This window comes from Cicer arietinum, chromosome 1 (genome assembly GCF_000331145.2).
Source record: "Cicer arietinum cultivar CDC Frontier isolate Library 1 chromosome 1, Cicar.CDCFrontier_v2.0, whole genome shotgun sequence".
NCBI classification, from domain to species: Eukaryota; Viridiplantae; Streptophyta; class Magnoliopsida; order Fabales; family Fabaceae; genus Cicer; species Cicer arietinum.
Genome location: NC_021160.2, coordinates 47,705,379 through 47,725,393, shown reverse-complemented (window position 1 = coordinate 47,725,393; position 20,015 = coordinate 47,705,379). Strand labels below are relative to the sequence as shown.

Sequence of the window (20,015 nt, the reverse complement as noted above, 5' to 3'; positions counted from 1 at the left end):
AAATAACAATTGTTATTATAATATTATCAATATATTTATCAATGACTATTTTATTAATGAATAACTAATATTTACTTTATTCTAAAAGATAAAACAGTATTTTTTCACTCTTAGAGTATTATTGCTTTAATGCTCAAATCGTGTCTACTTTGTTAGAGTATCATTAAATTTTCGTACACCAGCTTCCCTCCCTAAAGCATTTGAAATAAAAATGCTTACTCCACAAGCTATTATTGCAACTATAATTTGAGAACAATTCCAAACTGTTACAATTGGTTCTATCAAAAGACAATATCTTACATGCTATGCTAGGAGGTGCACCACAAACAATCCAGTGAAAACTGGGAAGGGGAAAAATATAGGAAAAACCGAAAACCCTCGCCCAAATGATATATAAAATCTGGCTTAAAATACAATCACTTTGTGCAGAAAGAATCTCAAAAATGCCCACCAACCCATAAATCCTAGTTGTAACACTCAGCTGGTAAACAAGCTCTCACCCTTAAAACTCCGCCAGCCCTTGCTCATGATTTGGTTTATCCACCCCACTAGCTTGAAGGACACATGGGTGGGTTAGGCTGTGCGTAGATCAGTTTTACAAGTGTGCTAGAACACTCTCTATATTATCATAGAAGAGCAGCTAGAACTGCACCAGGATCGTTCAATGCTGCGGGAGGAGGAGCACTAGCTGGTTGAGCAACCGGAGACATTGGAGCTGCTTGCATTGGCGGTACACGAGATGCTGGAGGGATATTGACTAATTGTTCCTTGATGAACTCCTTCATCCTGCAAACAAATGTCAGAATATGAGTAAAAGGTGGAGAGTCTATTGATAGCATATACTGTAAGCAGGAAACTTAATCACATACTCAAATGTCAGTGTTGGGTCCCCTGAAGCAACTGTCATTCGCAGCTGGGTTCTATCTGCTGGGTCTGTTTCAATTCTTACCTGCACACATCATTTGCATAAAATGCTAAAGCAACCCCTCCATCAAGTTATCATCTAAATTTAGTGACGAAAAACAGGCAGAAAAGCCTAACACAACCAGGGTTTAGAGACGACAATCAATAATAAAATAGCAACTCCTATCAAGTTAATAATAATAATTAAAAAAAAGAACAGTAACGTGGAACTAAATGCATCTCCTTGTAGAAAAGTAAACAACTATACAGTCTTCGTTGCACATGGAGGTTCTTTATGAGAAACCAATACAGACATACAAGGTAACATAATAACTTGATTTTTTATTTATTTTGAAGCAGGTAAAAAATGCTGCCTCCATTTTCTCTCCTTTTTACATCAGATAATTTAGGAATTTATCATTACACTTCTAGTTGGGACTGCAGTGAAATATACACGGTTGAAATATATACTTACCAAACAGAGCATTGCCCTAGTACTTTCTGAATAGAATGTTGTACTTGCACAAAGGTTATTTGGATTGGGATCCTAAAGCAGATATACAGCGAAAACAAGTTATATGTAAGTTAGTACACGTCGAAGAATTTCAGGAAAATACAAAAATAGTAAAACATAAGAAAAGGGACTTCAATAACTTACAAGCCCTGGGCAAACTATCAAATGGAAACTGTTGAATAAGTTTGCCATTTCGAGTAGTGGAAGTGGTCTAACACCTCTAACCTGCAAAACCAACAGAAAAGATGAACCTATCACTGTGTGACCACAAGAACAAGCTTGCAAAGCAGCCACTACAGAATGTACAAACTTTACTATGTACATAGTGCAGAATACATACCACTTCTTGAAGCTTCAAAGGTGGTCCAGGAAGTGATCTCCATTGGGGGAAAAACTCTTCCGTAGATACAGTTATAGGCTGAAGAAATTTATTTAGGACAGCTGGTAGGCGAAGCTTGACATTGATCTATGAAAAACAACACAAATGAATGCACATTAATTAAAGTTTATGATAGTTGCATGTCAAGACCATTTAACTTCACATAGTATCCATTTTTTCCAAACGTAACATTTAAATTTAAGCTCTTACTTTGTTGCCTATACTCCAATTCAATTATTTTGATGGTGAGGAATAGATATAAAATAACATTGTTTAATAATTAAAAATTGAGATATATCACAATTTTGGTGAAGCATACTTGACTATTTGATATATCTCAAAATATTCATATTTATGCAACAAAATGTACTATAAGGTGGCCAGCTGTTTTCTGACTAGCCTCACAAGTACATGATCAACTTTATCAGGAGTTAAACCCCCACAGGAGGGAGAATGGAATTTAAAATTAGGAATATAACATACAAGTTTAATTTAAGTACCATATCGTTACCAAACTTGTACGAGAAATCAAGAACAGCAACATCCCTGCTTGGGTGGAGATTAGTGACCTCAAGTGGGCATTGTACCTATGCAATCAAAAGAGAGGAAATGTAAACAAAACTAACAATATTCAAAAGCAACAGATAGATTAAAAATTTATTCTCACTTGTGCCCGGGGTGGTATAGTATCCGGTACTAGAGAAAGCACTATCTTCAAATGGGTGGGAGGCAATATTAAAGCTTGGACAGACATAAGAGGAGCAGTATTCTTGTTCCCCAAGAAAAGAACAAGATGCCCATGATGAGCTCTCCATTCTGCTTTAATGCCAATCTGTGCATATGTATAAAACAAAAAACTAAGAACACAAGATTGAACTCAACTTGCACTAATCACAAATTCAGGTGTTTAAATGTAAGCTATAGATATATCCGATCAAATTTAAAACAAAAATATACTAAGAGAACATTAGAAAAGAAATGAAGAAAAAACCTGAATATAAGGATCCTCATATAAAACACCACTATCCTTCACACACAAAGCATGAAATCTTTCGGCAATATTTCCAATTGGCTGCACATACAAAGGGTTTAAGTTATATTCTAATGCCCGCAAATTTTTGTAGTAATATTCTTTTAATATTGAAAAACGGAAAATGAAGTCTAGTATTAAAGTGATGTGCAACGCAGTCTATCATAAATTTGCATTCGTTCAAGTACAATAAAGTTTTGGTGTAACAATATGGTTCATCGTGAATCCTAATTATGTGTAGAAGAACAAATGTACAATGTAAAAAATATAAGATAAACAATCTTCAAATGGAATTTGTTGGTAGAATTCAGTTAGCACATCAGGTTAAACAAAAGAACACTAAATTTGAAAGCAATTAATAAAATACCTGCACAGTATTGGCCTGCTGTCCAGCAGGGACTATGGCCGTGGCTTCGACAGCAGCTCCTTCCATTCCTGGATTTGAGCTCGGCTGAGGGTGGGCACTGCTACTAGGAGGGCCTTCAATAGCCAAAGGACCCAACAGATCACCAAGGAGATCTGCAGAGGGTAGTGGAGAATCTACTTCATTCAAAGTCCCATTTTCCTGGGATAATCTTGGATCTGCTGTAATATCATCCTGTTTACAGATGACGTCAGTATAAAGTTAAGAAACAATAGGTGTTTTATAGTTAAAAAGGACACAGTAAACAATATCATGCTAACCAGAACATTGTCAGAAAAATAGGAGGTATGAACTAACCACATTACTGCTCATGCTGGGCATCTTGACAAGACTAAGTTGGCCGACAGGAAGCGGAGCTCCATTAGCATGACTTTTGTCTGTTACAACCAAAGCATTTGATGTTTGAGATTGCTGCTGAGCTCGCAGCTTAATGGCACTTGGTTCTGCAGTATCAACTTCAGTATCTTCGGCCTTTTTAATCAACACAGACTGAATTCAACGATTATTAATACATGATTATTATACCATTGGTTATTCAAGTGACCACAAAAACTTCAAACAAGTTGCCTCTGAATCAACATTCCAAAAATACCTGTCGTTCGGGGAATTTAGGCATTTCAGCCAATATATCCATTAGGGCTGCTCCTTTTCTACTCAATGCAAAATATTCAACAGCTCGTTGCTGTATTTCAACTTCAATTGAACTCTCATATCTAAAAGGATGAGAGAATGGCTTAGAAAAACATATGGCATAATGACAAGCACAGAACAATCATAAAGGAAAATTGAACATCAGAGATAAATCTCACTTCTTAAATATTGCCCATATCTGACTCTGTAGTTCAGGGTCTGGTGGTTGGCAGTGCATCAGAATTTTAGCATATGTTGATAGAAGTATAGAAATAGTAGCAGTCCTGAAAATTAAGTATGTCTTATAAACCATCAAGGGCAATTTATACCAACTACAATAAAGGATGATAACGTTTGGTTCCCCTTACGATACAGTAGGGAGCTTCTCATGTATAATGTTAAATATTTCCTTTGAGCTACACCCAGGTCGTCTCCCCAGAAGGTGTCCAAATTCCCCCAGTAAATATGCACTAACCTGTTGAAACATTTTCAGATGCGAAAAATATATTAAAATTAATGCTTGACTAAAATTTGGAGCTCTCTCTTGCTATTTCAGTGAATTGTTCATGCAATAAATTATTTAACAACTGTATGACTTGATATAAATTTGTCAATTAACAGAAAGAAATTGACAGTTTGGAAGCCATAGTCAACTGTTCTCATGGTTTCGTTCTAATGTGGATAACTATTTCATACAATTTCTACCTTTTAGAAGCCATAGTCAGTGAGTGTCACATTAACAGCTAAATGTTATACATACACAATTAATATTTAGACAATTTGAAAACATACAAACCTTAACCATTGTCTCATGTATGGCAGGTTTGTCAAGATACTCTCGAGCTTTTGTTGCAGCATAAGGCTGATCAAAGACATAACATGCCCTGTGAATGATGTATCAACTAGGAAACAACAACAGTTAGTTCAAGTTTTAAACTCACCTGTAGATCTTCATTGTTTGTAACAAACTGTACCACTCGAAACCAGATGTCATCGCTAACAAAATCTCCAGCCTTGTCAATTAATTGAAGAATCACATCAACATACCTGTAAAAAAAGGACAGCACGACATAAATACCAATTCTGGATGGCAGCGTGTTGGCCGAACCCAAAAATGCTATAGAGCAATTGCAAAATCCCTCAACTTGATTTTTGACTCCCATCCAATATAGAGGAGATTTGGAAGGGAGGAAGGTTGCTTTTAAAACTGTAAATGTATTGTCTCTATTGACTAAAATATCCTTACACAAAAGTCATCTCCTTCCCTTGCAAACCAAACAAAAAGAAGGTTATTTTCCCGCCTCTTCTTTCAACCAAATAAGACATCTAATTAAATCTCTCTTCTCCCTTCCCTTGTTTAAAACAAACATTAACATACCCTAAAGGTGCGACAAGTTACTGATTCTGTTTAATATTCAGAGGAGGTAAATACCGTTTCTTTTTTAAATGAAAAATTCATTCAGGGTTATATAAATTTATAATATGGATGTAATGTAACCTTTCTGCATGAACAGTTTAGCAGTTAAACACAAAAGTCTGTAACTAGCTCTCATGAGTACTCAAGGATGATTGTCTGCTACAGTAGCAATTCATTATTGGATTCTTTTGGTGGGGATGTAATAAATTACCATGAAAGATCTGGTGCAAACTTCTCAGCTAGAATAGCCGCTTTAAGAGACAATTCTTCCCGCATCGCAAACTCTGCTGTACTGAGATACTACAAAACAGTTGGAATTGCAAACTAATCAGTTTCGGGTTCACATGTAATAGCCAGTTTACTCTCTTACATTTTTTTGTGCTACGAGGTTGACAGAGGAAGGGTTTACAATAAGATCTCTAAATTGCATGAATTAGTCCATGGACCTAATTCCATACCTGCAGCAGTTCTTCAACGATATCTTTTGCGTTTGAAACGTCACACATGCCATAAAGCAAATCTAGAGCACGCCTCCGAATACTGTTCATATCAATGCAGTTAGAAATATTAGATTTAATAAAAATTGACAATAAGAAAAAAGGGATTGGCTTTGTATTAGACACTCAATTAAGAACATTCATGAATGGGGGCCTCTTATCCTTCATATACCACAAGCTTATAGATACATGTAAAATTATGTGTTACCGATAGAACCTTTAACAGGCTAGATTCGGCAAGCAAATAATTCAGTGATGGTACAAACAAGAACAATGATTTCAACTATAGACCAACACACGTAACCTGATGTCAGGATCCTTCAATGAGGTAATAATCTGAGCTTGATGTCTTTTTATGATATCTTGCACATCTGTAACCATCAACATTCTAGTCATATTCTCCTGCACCACAATAAGATATATGTTATGAGCTGGGACGTCATGTTATGATAATAACAACTACCAAACCTTCTAAACTCTGAAACAATGAGATCTACCAAATAATATTGGTCATGGTCATGGAATCCTTGCTCATCCGTACAAACAAGGAAAAAAGGAAAGAATAACCAGAAAATAAATATAGATAAGTCAAATGTTCTCCAAACTTACCAAGCCAAGATAACGAATATTTGGTTCACGGACAGCAATAAACTTTCCAAGAAGAGCCACACACTGAGACATCATTTCCTTTTCAGCATCAAGATGCATTACCTGAATAGAGCAATTCAATAGAAAATATAACTAAAACATCTCATGTATCACCTCAATAACATGATGTGAATGACTAAGGTAAAAACTACAGAACCACCAAATGGACACTGTAAGCATCCCTACATGGATCATTATTAATCAAGCAGTCAAGTATGCAAATGTAAATCTCTTCAAATAAATCACGAATATGAATCATTAATCATTTAACAGATTAAATTAAATATATCATACATAAATAGAACCAAGAAGAGAAAAACATGCCAGAGCACCATAGTATAAAGTTTTCCCCTCCTCTGCTAGGGTTTTAGCTAGTTAGACAAATAAATTCGTAATCAAAAGGATTAGCATTTATTTACACATACAGTATCACCTATCATAAGATTGTAAAGAATAAACAAATTGTATTTGGTTTCAATACAGTCTAGTGCAATGAACATACCAGAGCAAGGGCTTCAAAAAGAACAGCATGGGAAGCATTATTTTTGTTCACATTTTTCACAACATCAGTTCCCATCAGTATCCTTTGTAAGACCTGAAATACTTGATTAAGCCTCACTGAAACTCTTTAACTAAATAAAAATCTTGGATGCATCATTGTGGTACTACAAACCTCAAACAATGATCTTCTGGTATTTGGATCTTCAATGGTAGGAAAATACTGAAGAGCTCTCATTGTTTTGACCTACATCAGGCAAGCGTTTTGGATAGGATGAAAAAATTGTGACACCTTTAGCTCTCGATAAAGACAAGCTGTAAAACTAGCATTTGAAAATCTTGGTAAAATCAAACGTTAACAGAAATATTTTTTACAATAAGAAAAATTTACAAACCTGAAGCCAGGGAGATGGGATACCATAGTAAGTGTATTCTTGTGGGATATCCTGGTTCCTAGCAAGCCGTTCTAAAATTTTGACACACTTAGGAAGACAACTCCAATATGCCTCATGTTGGTTTGAGACTAATGCAACAAGAAGACTCATAGAAGATGTCAAAACACCAAGGTCTCGTTCATCCAAAAGTTGAGCCATTCGATCAGCCCTTAAAGTTAAGGCAAAAGGGGACTGATAAGATATATTTGAAGTAATACAATAAGGGAAAAAGTACATTATCAGCAAAATTACATTCACATTTACCATCCATCTACATTGACAACATCCGGATTTTTCCTGTACAGTCGCAACAAACACAATGCAGCTTTTTTTCTCACAAGCGGTCTGCAGCTGCTAGATAACTAGATGACAAAAGATTTAGGATCAATATTTTCCATTCATGCAACCTACTCATAATAATGGACAATTTCTTACCAGCAACTTCTGTACATCAGGTGCTAAGGACTCGGCAAATTCTCTGCCACCAATATTTCCAACCTACAAAATAGAAGGCATAATATGACAGCAATGACTCAAAATTTAAAGAGATGATAGAGTTACAAATACAAATGTGCAGTACATATATTATGGTAGATATGAAAATAAAGAATCAAATGAATTCGCTGTAAATGAAAACTCCAGCTTATATAGCAAAATAAGAGGATAAAAGTGAATTTCAACATTCTGAGAAAATTTGCCTCTCTCACTTGCTAAAAAGCAAGGCACCAGAAGTACCCTCTAGCTGGTTAAGGCACACACCTCTGGTGCCACAGGAACCCTTTCTGGTTTTGATAAGCTACTATCTTTGGAACCTTCAATAAATGTTAAAAGTCTAAAACCACGGCCATCAAACTGCAAATTGTGAATGCTAATCACTACTGTTAGAATATTAGAAAATATCTTATAATATCTTTTATATTATATTAGAATATCTTAAATTATTTCTTAGGATCAATTTATAATCATAGAGATATTTTAGAATCTTTCATTATTTATTCCTTATTTAGGATTGAGTCTATGTTTCTCTATAAATAGATATTAGTATTGAGTCTTTTGTAATCAAGTCAGCATTAAGCTATTATCAATAATATTCAAACCCTTATTATTTTCTCTCCTCCTTTTCTCTAAAATCCCACAACTTCAACATGGTATCTAGAGTCTATTTTGATCCTCCTTGAACGATCCTGCCTCTATTCCACTGCCGAGTTCCCAACAATTAGGGAATATAATTATAGTTTCTCTTTTCTAACATTCCAATATTCGGTAAGATTTTTTCGGTAAACCGTGTCCCAATTCCGATTTACCCCTTCTTTGTAGCTTTTCGTTTATTTTCAGCAGATCAGTTGCAGCACTGCTTATCGCGCGGTACTGTTCGTCGCGCAAAAAAAAAATTGTGGTGTCCTTGGGAAGTGGACCGTCGGATTAGATTTTTGGTGGAGGAAACTCTCCAGCCTTTGTCGTGGCAGCTGTTGCAGCCCTTATGAGTGGGCTCTTAGCTGACAGGTTTTGAAGATTTGCAATTCAATTGATGGGATTCTTCTTGGTGCACGATTATTCTCTCTTCGATGGTTCCAGATCTGCCCTTACTCTCCAATTTTGATCAACGAAAATATGTGTCATTGTTCAAATATCCATTATCTCTCCTGTTTTGGACGCATTTTCTTATTCCGTTGATTGATCATGGCTTCGTTTCGTTAGAGTCGCGCTGCTTCTTCTTCGGTGTTTGTCATGCAATTTAGTTATTATTAATAGATTATAATAGAGGTTTATATTCCCACCGACGATCATTCTGGTGGTGTCCCTTTTTCCACATATGAATCATATTAGTGATGACTTCTTCCTCCGTTGATGGTTATTTTGACGGTGTCTTTTATTTTCATGACTTACTTTATCTTGGCAATTTGTCCCAGATGCACTAGCCTTACCTTTCTCTCCTTGAAGCACGCCTCTCTCTCCTTGAAGCAGATTCAAATTTAAATATTTTGAGTCTCCATTATTATTGGTTTGAAGCTTCCAAATGCAGTTTTTTAGAAGAACGAAGTCTGCTTTGTTCAATTGTTTGCCATGAATTTTTCTCAGGCTGATGATCAATTGATGGTTATTTTGACGGTGTCTTTTATTTTCATGACTTACTTTATCTTGGCAATTTGTCCCAGATGCACTAGCCTTACCTTTCTCTCCTTGAAGCACGCCTCTCTCTCCTTGAAGCAGATTCAAATTTAAATATTTTGAGTCTCCATTATTATTGGTTTGAAGCTTCCAAATGCAGTTTTTTAGAAGAACGAAGTCTGCTTTGTTCAATTGTTTGCCATGAATTTTTCTCAGGCTGATGATCAATCAAACTATCTGGCTAGGCTATATTTATAGCAATTCTCTCCGACTTCACATGCATCCCTGAGTTACCTCTCCATATTTTTTATTATTTTGTGGAGCAAAATATTGTTTTCTTTAGAAGCTAAAGCTTAGTAAGCTTTATCTTGAGGAGGAGTGTTAGAATATTAGAAAATATCTTATAATATCTTTTATATTATATTAGAGTATCTTAAATTATTTTTTAGAATCAATTTATAATCATAAAGATATTTTAGAATATCTTTCATTATTATTTATTTCTTATTTAAGATTGAATCTATGTTTCTCTATAAATAGATATTAGTATTGAGTCTTTTGTAATCAAGTCAGCATTAAGCTATTATCAATAATATTCAAACCCTTATTATTTTTTCTCCTCCTTTTTTCTATAAATAGATTCACAATGTGTATGACCCTTCCTTGGCCCTAATTATTGTCGGAACTTTATGGCATCATTACCAGGTTGCCCTTTTATTTTACAATTAATGTTGGGGTCAGATCAACTACTTAATGTACAGAGTAAGTTATTATAAATTGTGATGTAGTCAACCGTTTTACTGCTTTCTCCTTTTTCTGATATAACACCTTTCTTCAGTGAACTGTGTGGTGCCTCTCACCAAAAAAGACTAATAAGTAGTCTAAAATACACCGATGTTTTATCTAAAAAAATCAGGAACATGCATGTGGCTTTCCTACAAATACTCCACCAATTATATTTGCTTTCCAAGGAAAGAAACGGGAAATCTGCACATTCTTGATTGCAAATATTTTAGAATAAGGTCTTTGTAGTGAGACATTTAATTCACTTATGATGGAACCATGATGACAAGGAATAAAAGTTAAGTGTGGATATTTGTAATTTAAAAATATAAAAGCTTTGTCATGACACATGTATAAGCTTTGGGTGGCAAAATGTGAAAAAGAACAACTGTTTCAGAAATACATAAAGATATGAGAAACACGGTAAGCAATATTAAATTAGTAATAATAAAATCAAGTTTAAAAAATGTTGGCAGTTTATCAGATTACCATACCATAGTCAATGCTAGGCACTGGAAGGTTTCATTGCGACCAATGATATCATTACGCACAGTATTTATGGCCAACCTGAGAAAGTCATGATTTTCATTAAGCAAACTTGATGTTACAATGTACCCAACCTGCGGTCATTAATGACAGTATTAGGATTCCTTCTGTTCAATCCATATATTTTCTCAGCTAGGTGAACATGTAAATGAACTTAAATGACAGTTCAGACGAAAGACACACACAAAACTGTAACACATCGTTATAAAAAGGTGTAATAAAAGGAAAATAATTTACCTGTTTTTCTGGATACTTTGGGGCAGATATAAGAGAAACGGCCTCCATGTGACCAAAATCCACATCATAGCCAAGCATGTATATGTAAAGCATTTTCCAAACATATTTCTTTTTCTCATATGGAGTCAAAGCCTAAAGGTAGAATAAAATAATTAAAAATAATGATTACAGGCAATACTAAAACACTTTTCTTTAACAGAAAGCATCGGCGGAAGCGGGTAAATAACGAGCATATATTTATTATTTGCAACTAAAAAAGAAGAAAAATGTTAAAGATATAATATAAAAACCTTGAACATGTCTTCAATTAGCAACTTAAGTTTTTGGATAACTGATTCTTGACATGATATTAAGGCCTCTGTGACCAAATGGTTTAGGGTTCAATTCTTGTTGCCTGTATTCCAATTATAAAAAAAAAGGAATTTCAACCCTAAGGGTGGTATGTGGTATCGTCCACTCCACGTTCCACATTCAAAGGATTCTTGCATGAAGTGCCATGTTGCAACTTACAAAAATTGTATAAAAACCATTTAAGTGTCTTCACTTAACTTAAGCTTTTGAGATAGTTGGTTCGTGACTAAAAAAGCCACATTACCAGGAAATGTAAGAAAAATCCTTTCAAAAGTCATTCGTTAAAGCCAATTAATTACCCGAAAGAGATATATAGAAGAAAAATCAAATAGAACAGATTTGAAGACATAATAAAACCAACTTTGGTACACCAAGTGTAACAATTGTAACAGAAAGAAGGAAGAATAAGAGCATCCAATCTTTAGAGAAGATGAGGAATTATTATATCCACATATCTTTTTACTTAGTGGGACTGCATTTATTTGCCAATTGGAAATTTTGAATTGATGCCTCACAATCCCTCTCGAGTGCATTTTATGATACCATCATAGCCAAAAAAAAACTGTTTATGGTAAAAACTTCATACACCAATGGAGTTAGTAGTTAGAGCTAAGTGGGCAAGGATGCATTTGCAAGTCCCAACAAACGTAGTGCAGTTAAGGCAAAGTATGTATGACAGTCTTCCATATCCAACACCACGGTCTAGGGATAGAAGTGCTCTTCACACTGAATAGTCAGCTCCATATTCTAGAATGTAGAAACTATGTTAAACCCATCGAAGGTAGTGGTAGAATTCAAATCCGATATTCTATCATTAGAGTATTGTTCAAAATCAAATATTTAAATTTAATTTAATAGAAAGAAAAAGAAACTCTAGTGGCATGGCACTCCATAACAAAATGGTATTCAAAGTCGCACCATTTTTGAAAAACACAGATGAGTTGTCACCACTTGATGCAAGATGCAAACTTACAAATGTGTTAGATCTTAAATCTTAAACATGCTAATAACTATACTAATAATAAGAAAGGGATGTGTCTAAATTGGGGTTCTAATTACTATAATTTTCAATTTATTTTAGATCATCTCACTTGATGTTTTCAGATTTTTAACAAATTAGTCTTCCGTGTCATTTTTAGGTACATTTTATAATATTTTGTGTTAGAGTATGAATTTGATAGCATATTTGTGCATACTACTGTTGCAATGATTGTTCTGGATTATCCAATTATAACATAGCAAACTCTAACCAACTTAACACTCTAGAACAAGAACAACTAACAGTAGCTGCACAACTATGCTACAAAACTTTTATGATTAAATATTTTGGATATTGGCGATATTTCAAAAAAAATAAAGAAATTTTGCTCATATCCATAGTCGTATCCAATGATATATACACTCAAGGAGAAAAACAAACAAATCTATCCATACCAGAAAATCAAGGAGTTAAAGGCCTCGAAGGACTTGCAGACCAAAATTATATAAAGAAGCATGAGTACATGATACCAAGTTCTAATTTATAAAAATAAAAAAATAAAAAAGGAGATTTCCGAGGTAGGAGTTTATGATGAACTAAATATTGGGCTAGAGTGAAGATGTAGCTTGGTTGGAATGATGATGTATTTATTTATATCCCTGTTGATTTAATCAAGAATTGATCGATGTTCTTAATATTTTTGTGAATCGACCATTTATATATATTTATTATTTAGAGAGTAAAATTGGAATATTTATGCATAACTTAACTATGTCACACTCACACCATAATCATTAACTTTCTATGAACAGTGGTTAGTAAGTATGAGAGACTTCGTCAATATAAGAGTATGAGGGACTTATTGAGACTAAAAATAATTAATGCCTATCCCTAAAATACAAGGGATTGATGCAACAAGGAATTGGGTATCAGATAATGTAGGGAATCTGTAAATGAATAGATCAGTTAGATCTTAGATAACTCAAAATACAAAATATGAATTGCTAGTGGCTTCAGTACGGCATGCTCACAGCCTAACTTGATATTGTGATGTTATGCACATTACTTTCAAGCTTTTTTATCATTTAACTTTAGCTTTCTATTTGGATTTCTTTCAAATAAAATTAAGGCCAAGAGGAGCATAATAAGCTTTCTAGTAGAGTGATACTATCATACTTGCAATGTATTTCCTCTAAACCCCTCCCTGGCATTTCGATTTTCGGCCTACAGTGGGACACTGATGCATCTTCCACAGAATCATCAATACACAAATTATCACGATATAACTTTTTTTCATCTTCTCATACCACTATACTATCACAAATTCAACGTGTGTGTGTGAGTGTAACTCATCACACACCAGTTCAAGTCTTATTCATTCACACACCAAACCAAATCGAAAAACAGGCTATCGAACCTACTTCCATCAAATTTCACACATCAATCTCAACAGCATTCACCAATTCCATAATTTTCAATTTTCTAGGTTTCCAACAACAGATATTTGATTCACAACAATTTCAAGCTTAAGAATCACTAAACAAAAAAACAAAGTTGCAATTGAAAAAATTGAACGAAAAACAAAAGACAGGCTCAAAATCTAACCAACTTCCATCAAATTTCACAAATCAATCTCAACAACACCAGCAAATTCCATAAATTCCAATTTTCTAGGTTTCCAATAACATGGATTCACAACAATTTCAAGCATAAGAATCACTGAAACAGAAAACAATGTTACAATTGAAGTTGAAAAACTGAACGAAAAACAAGCTCAATATCTAACCTACTTCCATCAAATTTCACAAATCAATCTCAACAACATCCACTAGTTCCATAATTTTCAATTTTCTAGGATTCCAATAACATAGAATCGCAACATTTTCAAGCATAAGAATCACTAAAACAGAAAACGAAGTTGAAATTTGAAGTTAAAAAAACCGAACAAAAAACGAAAAACAAGCTCAATATCTAATCTACTTCCATCAAATTCCACACATCAATCACAACAACATCCACCAGTTCCATAAATTTCAATTTTCTACGTATCCAGCAACAGAGATTCGATTCACAACAATTTCAAGCATAAGAATCACAAAACAGAACACGAAGTTGAAATTGAAGTTGAAAAAAACCGAACGAAAAACGAAAATTAAAAACCCTAAGCGAAGCGAACCTTTTCGTTTTTGAAACGAGTGCGAATGTTACCGAGTTCTTTATCAACGCGAAGCCTCTCTTGTTCTTTGTTTTGGCAATTGCGGATGTCGCTTATAAATACGGAAAGTCCTCTCATCCCCGACATCGCCATCGCCTTCACCTTCTTCTTTTGCTTCTTCTAGATCCTTCTAGATCCCAAAAAAAAAAACTCGATTATATTATTGTTACAGATCCAACACCGAAATGAATGGTTATGGATCTTTCAGCTCCAAAATTCGAAACAGGAACGGAAATGAAGGAGAAAATGGAGAATTGTTGCGGTGTTATGGTTGATCTAGAGCGAGAGAGAAACAGTTCGAAATGGTGGAAGAGAGAGAAAGAGAGTGAGGAAAAATTGAAAAAGCCCTCGCACAGTGGTGGAATCGCTTTCTTTATTTACCTTCTGCATTCCATTTTCTGTATTTTGTTTTTCTTCCCACCTTGTAATACTTTTCTTTCCCTCGGACTTTAATGCAAATTCATAATTAATAGTACAGTAACATTTTTGTTTTTTTTAGTAAATCTTCACTTTAATACCTCAATTGTCACTATTTCTTATATTTAATGTCTAAATGATATAAATATAATATAATAATAATTAGTATTTAAATTATTTATCATCTACTACATTCGCTTATATATAAGATTCTGCTGACAAATTAATTGCAGTGTTAAATTTTCTGAAAATTTGTACTATTTTTTTAGTTTATTCTTGAAATGATAATTAATTTAAGTCTACTCGTAATATTTATTATAAATAGTAGAAAAAGATGTAGTATTATTATGATTAATTTATTTTTATATAATTATCTGAGATGTGATCATAAAGAAATAATTAATATATTTGAAATATTAAAAGGAATATTAAGAAGATTGTATATTTAAAAACAAAGATAATATTAATTTAGTTCCTTATTTAATTTTAAAATATGTGAGAATATCAATATGATGTTAGTCAAAGGAAGTAACATAGTACTTTCTTAAACTAAAAATGGAAGCAAATTACTCTCACAGAGACCAATATATGTGGGACATTGGTTCAAATATTTCATTCATATTAGGAGGATACAAATTAGGAAAAATTATATTCAATCAAATTAGCTGAGTAGCTTTTAAAGTATTGAAGTTGTAAAAGTATTTAAAAAGACTCAATAGAATAATAGATATTTTAATTATAGATAAATTTAAATATAAAAATAATATATGAGATATCGTTCACAATTGAATTGTGAATTACATTAAAGATTTTTTTTATTGAAATATCAAATTTTTATTGCTAAATATTTTTAATTATTAGTAATGTTATATTTTAAAGATAATTGTTTAGAAAACACACAAATAATATTTTTTTAAGAGGAACGATATTTAGTAGGAAGTAAATACTTAAAAAAATACAAAAATAATTAGTTGTCAATTTATTCGAAGTTGGTCAAAAAAAATCATATTCATATTTAATAAAAAACATAAAAAAAAAAGATGAAAATATAACTGATTTTAAATCTTCTTATCTTTTCATTATTTTCACTTTCTTGTCCTTCAGCATTTTCTTTTTCTTAAAAGTCATATATCTTTTTCCTAAAAATTGTCTTTATTTTTTTCAACTTTGGTGTTCAAGTCAATGGTCTCTTGTGAACAGGTCAAAGTCGTATATTTTCGTCCTTTGCTAGTTGCTTTATTACAATCGAGTTTGAAATTATGTGCACGGTCCACCGGAAGGGCATCGTTCACATGCCAGCTCAATTAAAAGAATAAACTCATCGAGAATACCACAGATACATATTTGTTAAATCTGTTAAAATTAAAAATAATAAAGATACGAACAAATTTATATTATACAAGTTAATATTATTAATATCTATAAATTTAAATTGACTAAAATATTCGCATTTTTACATCTGCAACCGATGTTAAAATCATTGATTAAATCTGATCTAAATCAAAATTAATTTATAAATTTAAACAAAATAAACATTACAATAAGATGAAAAAACCAAACGTCGTATTTAATTGTAAAAAAAAAAGTAGATATATATGAAAATAACTTATTTAAATAAAATAATTGATAAAAAATGATGCAAATGAGTTATTTCAAATAAAAAAATTGTTATAAATCATCCATCTTCTATAAAGATCGAGATGAAAAAGAAAAAGAATAGATAAACTCATCAAAACTTAAAAGATCAAATTATTAAAAAAAAAATACCTAAGACCAATTTGAAAAAAATAATAATTCAAAAGATCAATACATTTAACTTTGTTTTTATTGTGATCAGTGATCATTACTAAAAGATAAAATAAAAAAAAACAAATGTTACACTTAAAAATAGTGCTAAACAGTTTAACTATTTGTAGTCACGAGAGATTGCAAGTGCACTGAACCCAAATACAAGTTTATCCTAATAATATAGAACTTGTGTATCCCTTTTTTACTTTTGTACTATTACCACTATCTCTAGTAGTAGTACTATGTAATTTGTAAGATATTAATTTTTTTCTTTATAAAATATATTTTTATTCTTTTATTTTTTATACAATTTATTTTAATCTTTAATTTTTTAAAGCATTTATTTTGATATTTTTATTTTTGTGATATTGTACGAATACACTTTTCTATTAAGTTTGTATTGAGTTGGTTGTTAATCGTATTACGTGACATATTTGACATGTTAACAAATAATTGATGTGACTATCTTCTTCATCAAAATCTCTAATTTAAATTAGGGTTCATCTTCTTTCTCACACAACTCAGTACATTTTTTGAAAAAAATAAAAAATATATTGAATCTTAAGTAAACAAGTGATGTTAATATGTTGTTCATGTTTTTTCACATGTTCATTATAAAAAATATAATGTCTCGTGATTAAGTAAGTCTTAGGAGCACACACCTTCGGATCACTCGTTGTAGTTTCGTTATAAATAGGCTTAATGATTCGTCAATGGAATATGAAATTAAAAGTACAAATTTAGTTGTGTTTCTGGATTAAGACACTTCTTTTGTGTTTGATACTTAGTTTTGTAGTCAAATTTTGATAGGAGATGAGTGTTATCATTTGATCAACAATTTTCTTTGGTTTCAAATTCAAAAGGTGGTGGGGCGAGTTTTGCTGCAAATATTAAGCCTTCTTTGACAGTTTAAAGGGTGGAAAGAACACGACTTTGAGGGAACGAAAATAGAAAAATTGAAAGAGATTTTTAAACTTATTTAACATGATAGGTTTGTAAAGAATAATAAGAGATTATTTTTAATTAATATCTTTTTAATTTTTAAAGTATTCTAAGATCGTAAATGATTTTAATAATGTATCTACCCCCCCACACATCCCCTTTTAAAGTTCTCCTCCCATGTCCTCCCCTCCTAAATTTCAAAACATATCATAAGAGTTTTGGGAGAGATTTGTTAAATAAAAAACAAAACATATTAATGCGAGACTTGTTTATTTGGAATTAAACAAGACAATAATTTTGAGTAAAAGATAAATGTACATTTTAGCTTTAATTTTTTTGTGAAAATCTATTTTAGACTCTGTTTAAATATATTATAAAATAAAGAGAATATAATGGAGTGAAACAAAAAATGGAAGAATAAAATAGAAATATCGCTTCGTTGTTTAGGCACTTTAAAATGTAACGAAACAAATTTGTTATTTTATTATTTAGAATTTTGATGGAGTGAAATGAGTTATAACTTCCTAATTTTATTTTTGCACTAATTTAAATTAAGTGTCGTCAAATAAAGGTGAAAGTGACGTTATAGCATATCGATTTTTGATATACTATTCTATTTTCACTATTAGGACAATAGTGGTTGCTATTCTAATTTTTTACAGCAGAAATAGCAAAAAATAAATAGATTTTTTCAATGTTTTTTAAATTAATAAAACCAAAGATTTTACATGAATGCCAAACTCTTTAATTTGCCTATTTTAATAATAGAAAAATTAAAGAGTTGATGAGTATTACTCTTATATTCGGAGTAATTCAGATACCTGTCCATATATAAGCTACAATATGACTTCATTCTCTTTTTTATTTATGCAACATGCCTTTTTTTATATATAATTTATTTATTTCAACCTCTATGTAACATCCACTATTTCGCATAGTGGAGTTTTGGTGTTTCCCTATTTTGATAGCCCTCTTTTAAAAATCACTATTATATAAAACCATAATTAGCCTTTTGTAGCTATTTTTGAGGATTTTATTTAGTCCTAAGTTGACAGCTGTTTTTGTTCATATAATCATAAATACATCGTGTTCACAGCTAGACTGGACTGGCCCCTCTGTGTGCCTTTATTCCTTAATCAATGTTTCTTCTGCTACATTCAAAGACTCCTTAATGTTTTGCTGTGCTTCTGAATAATATAAGAATTGAGCAGTTGGTGCATATGATTGACAGTTTGACACTCAATCCCATATTACTATACTGATTTTCTTAAGTATACATAACCTTAAATGACACTTAACATAAAGGGAGTAACGTGAATTCCCAACAATAAAATAAGTCACAATTTCAAATAGAAAAAAAACTCTTGATAATTATGTCATTTTATGAGAGTAATTGCTAATTAACAAATGATTGAGCATAGTGTTACAAAATTTTGTTGAGCACACCACTCTTTGTCCAAAAGAGAGTGGCAAAACCGTTTCTCTTATTCCAATCCCAATAAAAATGCGAAGTCTCCTCATGCACACATTTGACATAACTAAGTTACATAACATTGAGAATAGGAAAGGCTATGGTTCTAATTTAATACCAATAGTTGCTACCCAACAAATGAAAAAAAATGATGGGAGCTTCACTTGTTGAGTAAGAATCATCCACTTGGATATGTATGAGCTAAACGAATTTTCGATATAACTTTCGAAAAGGTGCAAGGGGGAAGTTTAGGACGAGGGCACTCATTGTATGCCGCTCGACTTGGCCCAATCTACGAATTGCATACCACCATAGATGTTGTTACCGAATCGCACACCAACGGTGAAAGCCATTGCAACAAGTGGGACCTTCTTAGCCACCGGAGATGATTCAACAAGGCTTTCCAGTGCATTGATAATTTGATAACGGGCGTTAGATGACACAGCGAGAAAGAAACCTGATAAAGAGCAGGAAAATCAATTAAACAACTTAATATGAAACTTTTTTATGATCAATTTGGAATTAATTCATGCTTTATATATTTTCTATCACTTAATACAATGGAGGCGACCCGGAAATCTAATTAAAACATAGAAGAGTGGAAGATAGAGATTTTATGCAACAATGCAAGACATACCCCAAAGAGCAGCACTTTGCAGAAGAGGAGGCACAGGTATGTCATGTTCAGATTTACTAATGTTCCTGTTTTTTTTTCCAAAAAGTAAAATAAAATGACATTAATAATTTACAAAAGAGAAAATGACCCTGATGATGATGATAAAAGGATATTTATATATATATAT

The 20,015-nt window shown here is 32.4% G+C and overlaps 2 protein-coding genes across 2 annotated transcripts in view; both read right to left on the bottom strand.

Moving 5' to 3' along the window:
• Window positions 1-206: 206 nt before the first annotated feature.
• On the bottom strand, window positions 207-15,010 carry LOC101491704 (AP-2 complex subunit alpha-1-like). Its single transcript, XM_004487483.4, has 27 exons — window positions 14,556-15,010; window positions 11,050-11,181; window positions 10,761-10,886; window positions 7,810-7,872; window positions 7,639-7,736; window positions 7,336-7,543; window positions 7,116-7,187; window positions 6,945-7,037; window positions 6,404-6,505; window positions 6,099-6,196; window positions 5,756-5,837; window positions 5,509-5,597; window positions 4,822-4,927; window positions 4,677-4,742; window positions 4,249-4,355; window positions 4,060-4,164; window positions 3,843-3,963; window positions 3,548-3,739; window positions 3,194-3,424; window positions 2,788-2,868; window positions 2,464-2,628; window positions 2,297-2,383; window positions 1,758-1,883; window positions 1,562-1,642; window positions 1,379-1,450; window positions 870-949; window positions 207-786 (listed from the first exon to the last, which is right to left on the bottom strand). The coding sequence occupies exons 1-27, from the start codon at window positions 14,685-14,687 to the stop codon at window positions 627-629; spliced, it is 3,075 nt and encodes a 1,024-aa protein (XP_004487540.1). The 5' UTR covers window positions 14,688-15,010; the 3' UTR covers window positions 207-626.
• Window positions 15,011-19,091: 4,081 nt separating this feature from the next.
• LOC101492020 (protein RETICULATA-RELATED 1, chloroplastic) overlaps window positions 19,092-20,015 on the bottom strand; it is a 5,050-nt gene continuing 4,126 nt past the window's right edge. Inside the window, exons 6-7 of the mRNA XM_004487484.4 lie at window positions 19,850-19,914; window positions 19,092-19,669 (exon numbers count right to left, since the gene is read on the bottom strand). Coding sequence (XP_004487541.1) covers window positions 19,476-19,669; window positions 19,850-19,914 — 259 coding nt within the window. The 3' untranslated portion in view covers window positions 19,092-19,475. The remainder of the gene's footprint in view (window positions 19,670-19,849; window positions 19,915-20,015) is intronic.

Bases quoted from the DNA above. Each gene is read 5' to 3' on its own strand.
- LOC101491704 (XM_004487483.4), bottom strand. From the start codon at position 14,687: ATGGCGATGTCGGGGATGAGAGGACTTTCCGTATTTATAAGCGACATC. The intron at 11,182-14,555 runs GTTCGCTTCGCT...TTCTACCTTTAG, and splicing joins CTCGTTTCAAAAACGAAAAG to GCTTTGACTCCATATGAGAA. The intron at 950-1,378 runs GTAAGTATATAT...TGATGTGTGCAG, and splicing joins CTAGGGCAATGCTCTGTTTG to GTAAGAATTGAAACAGACCC.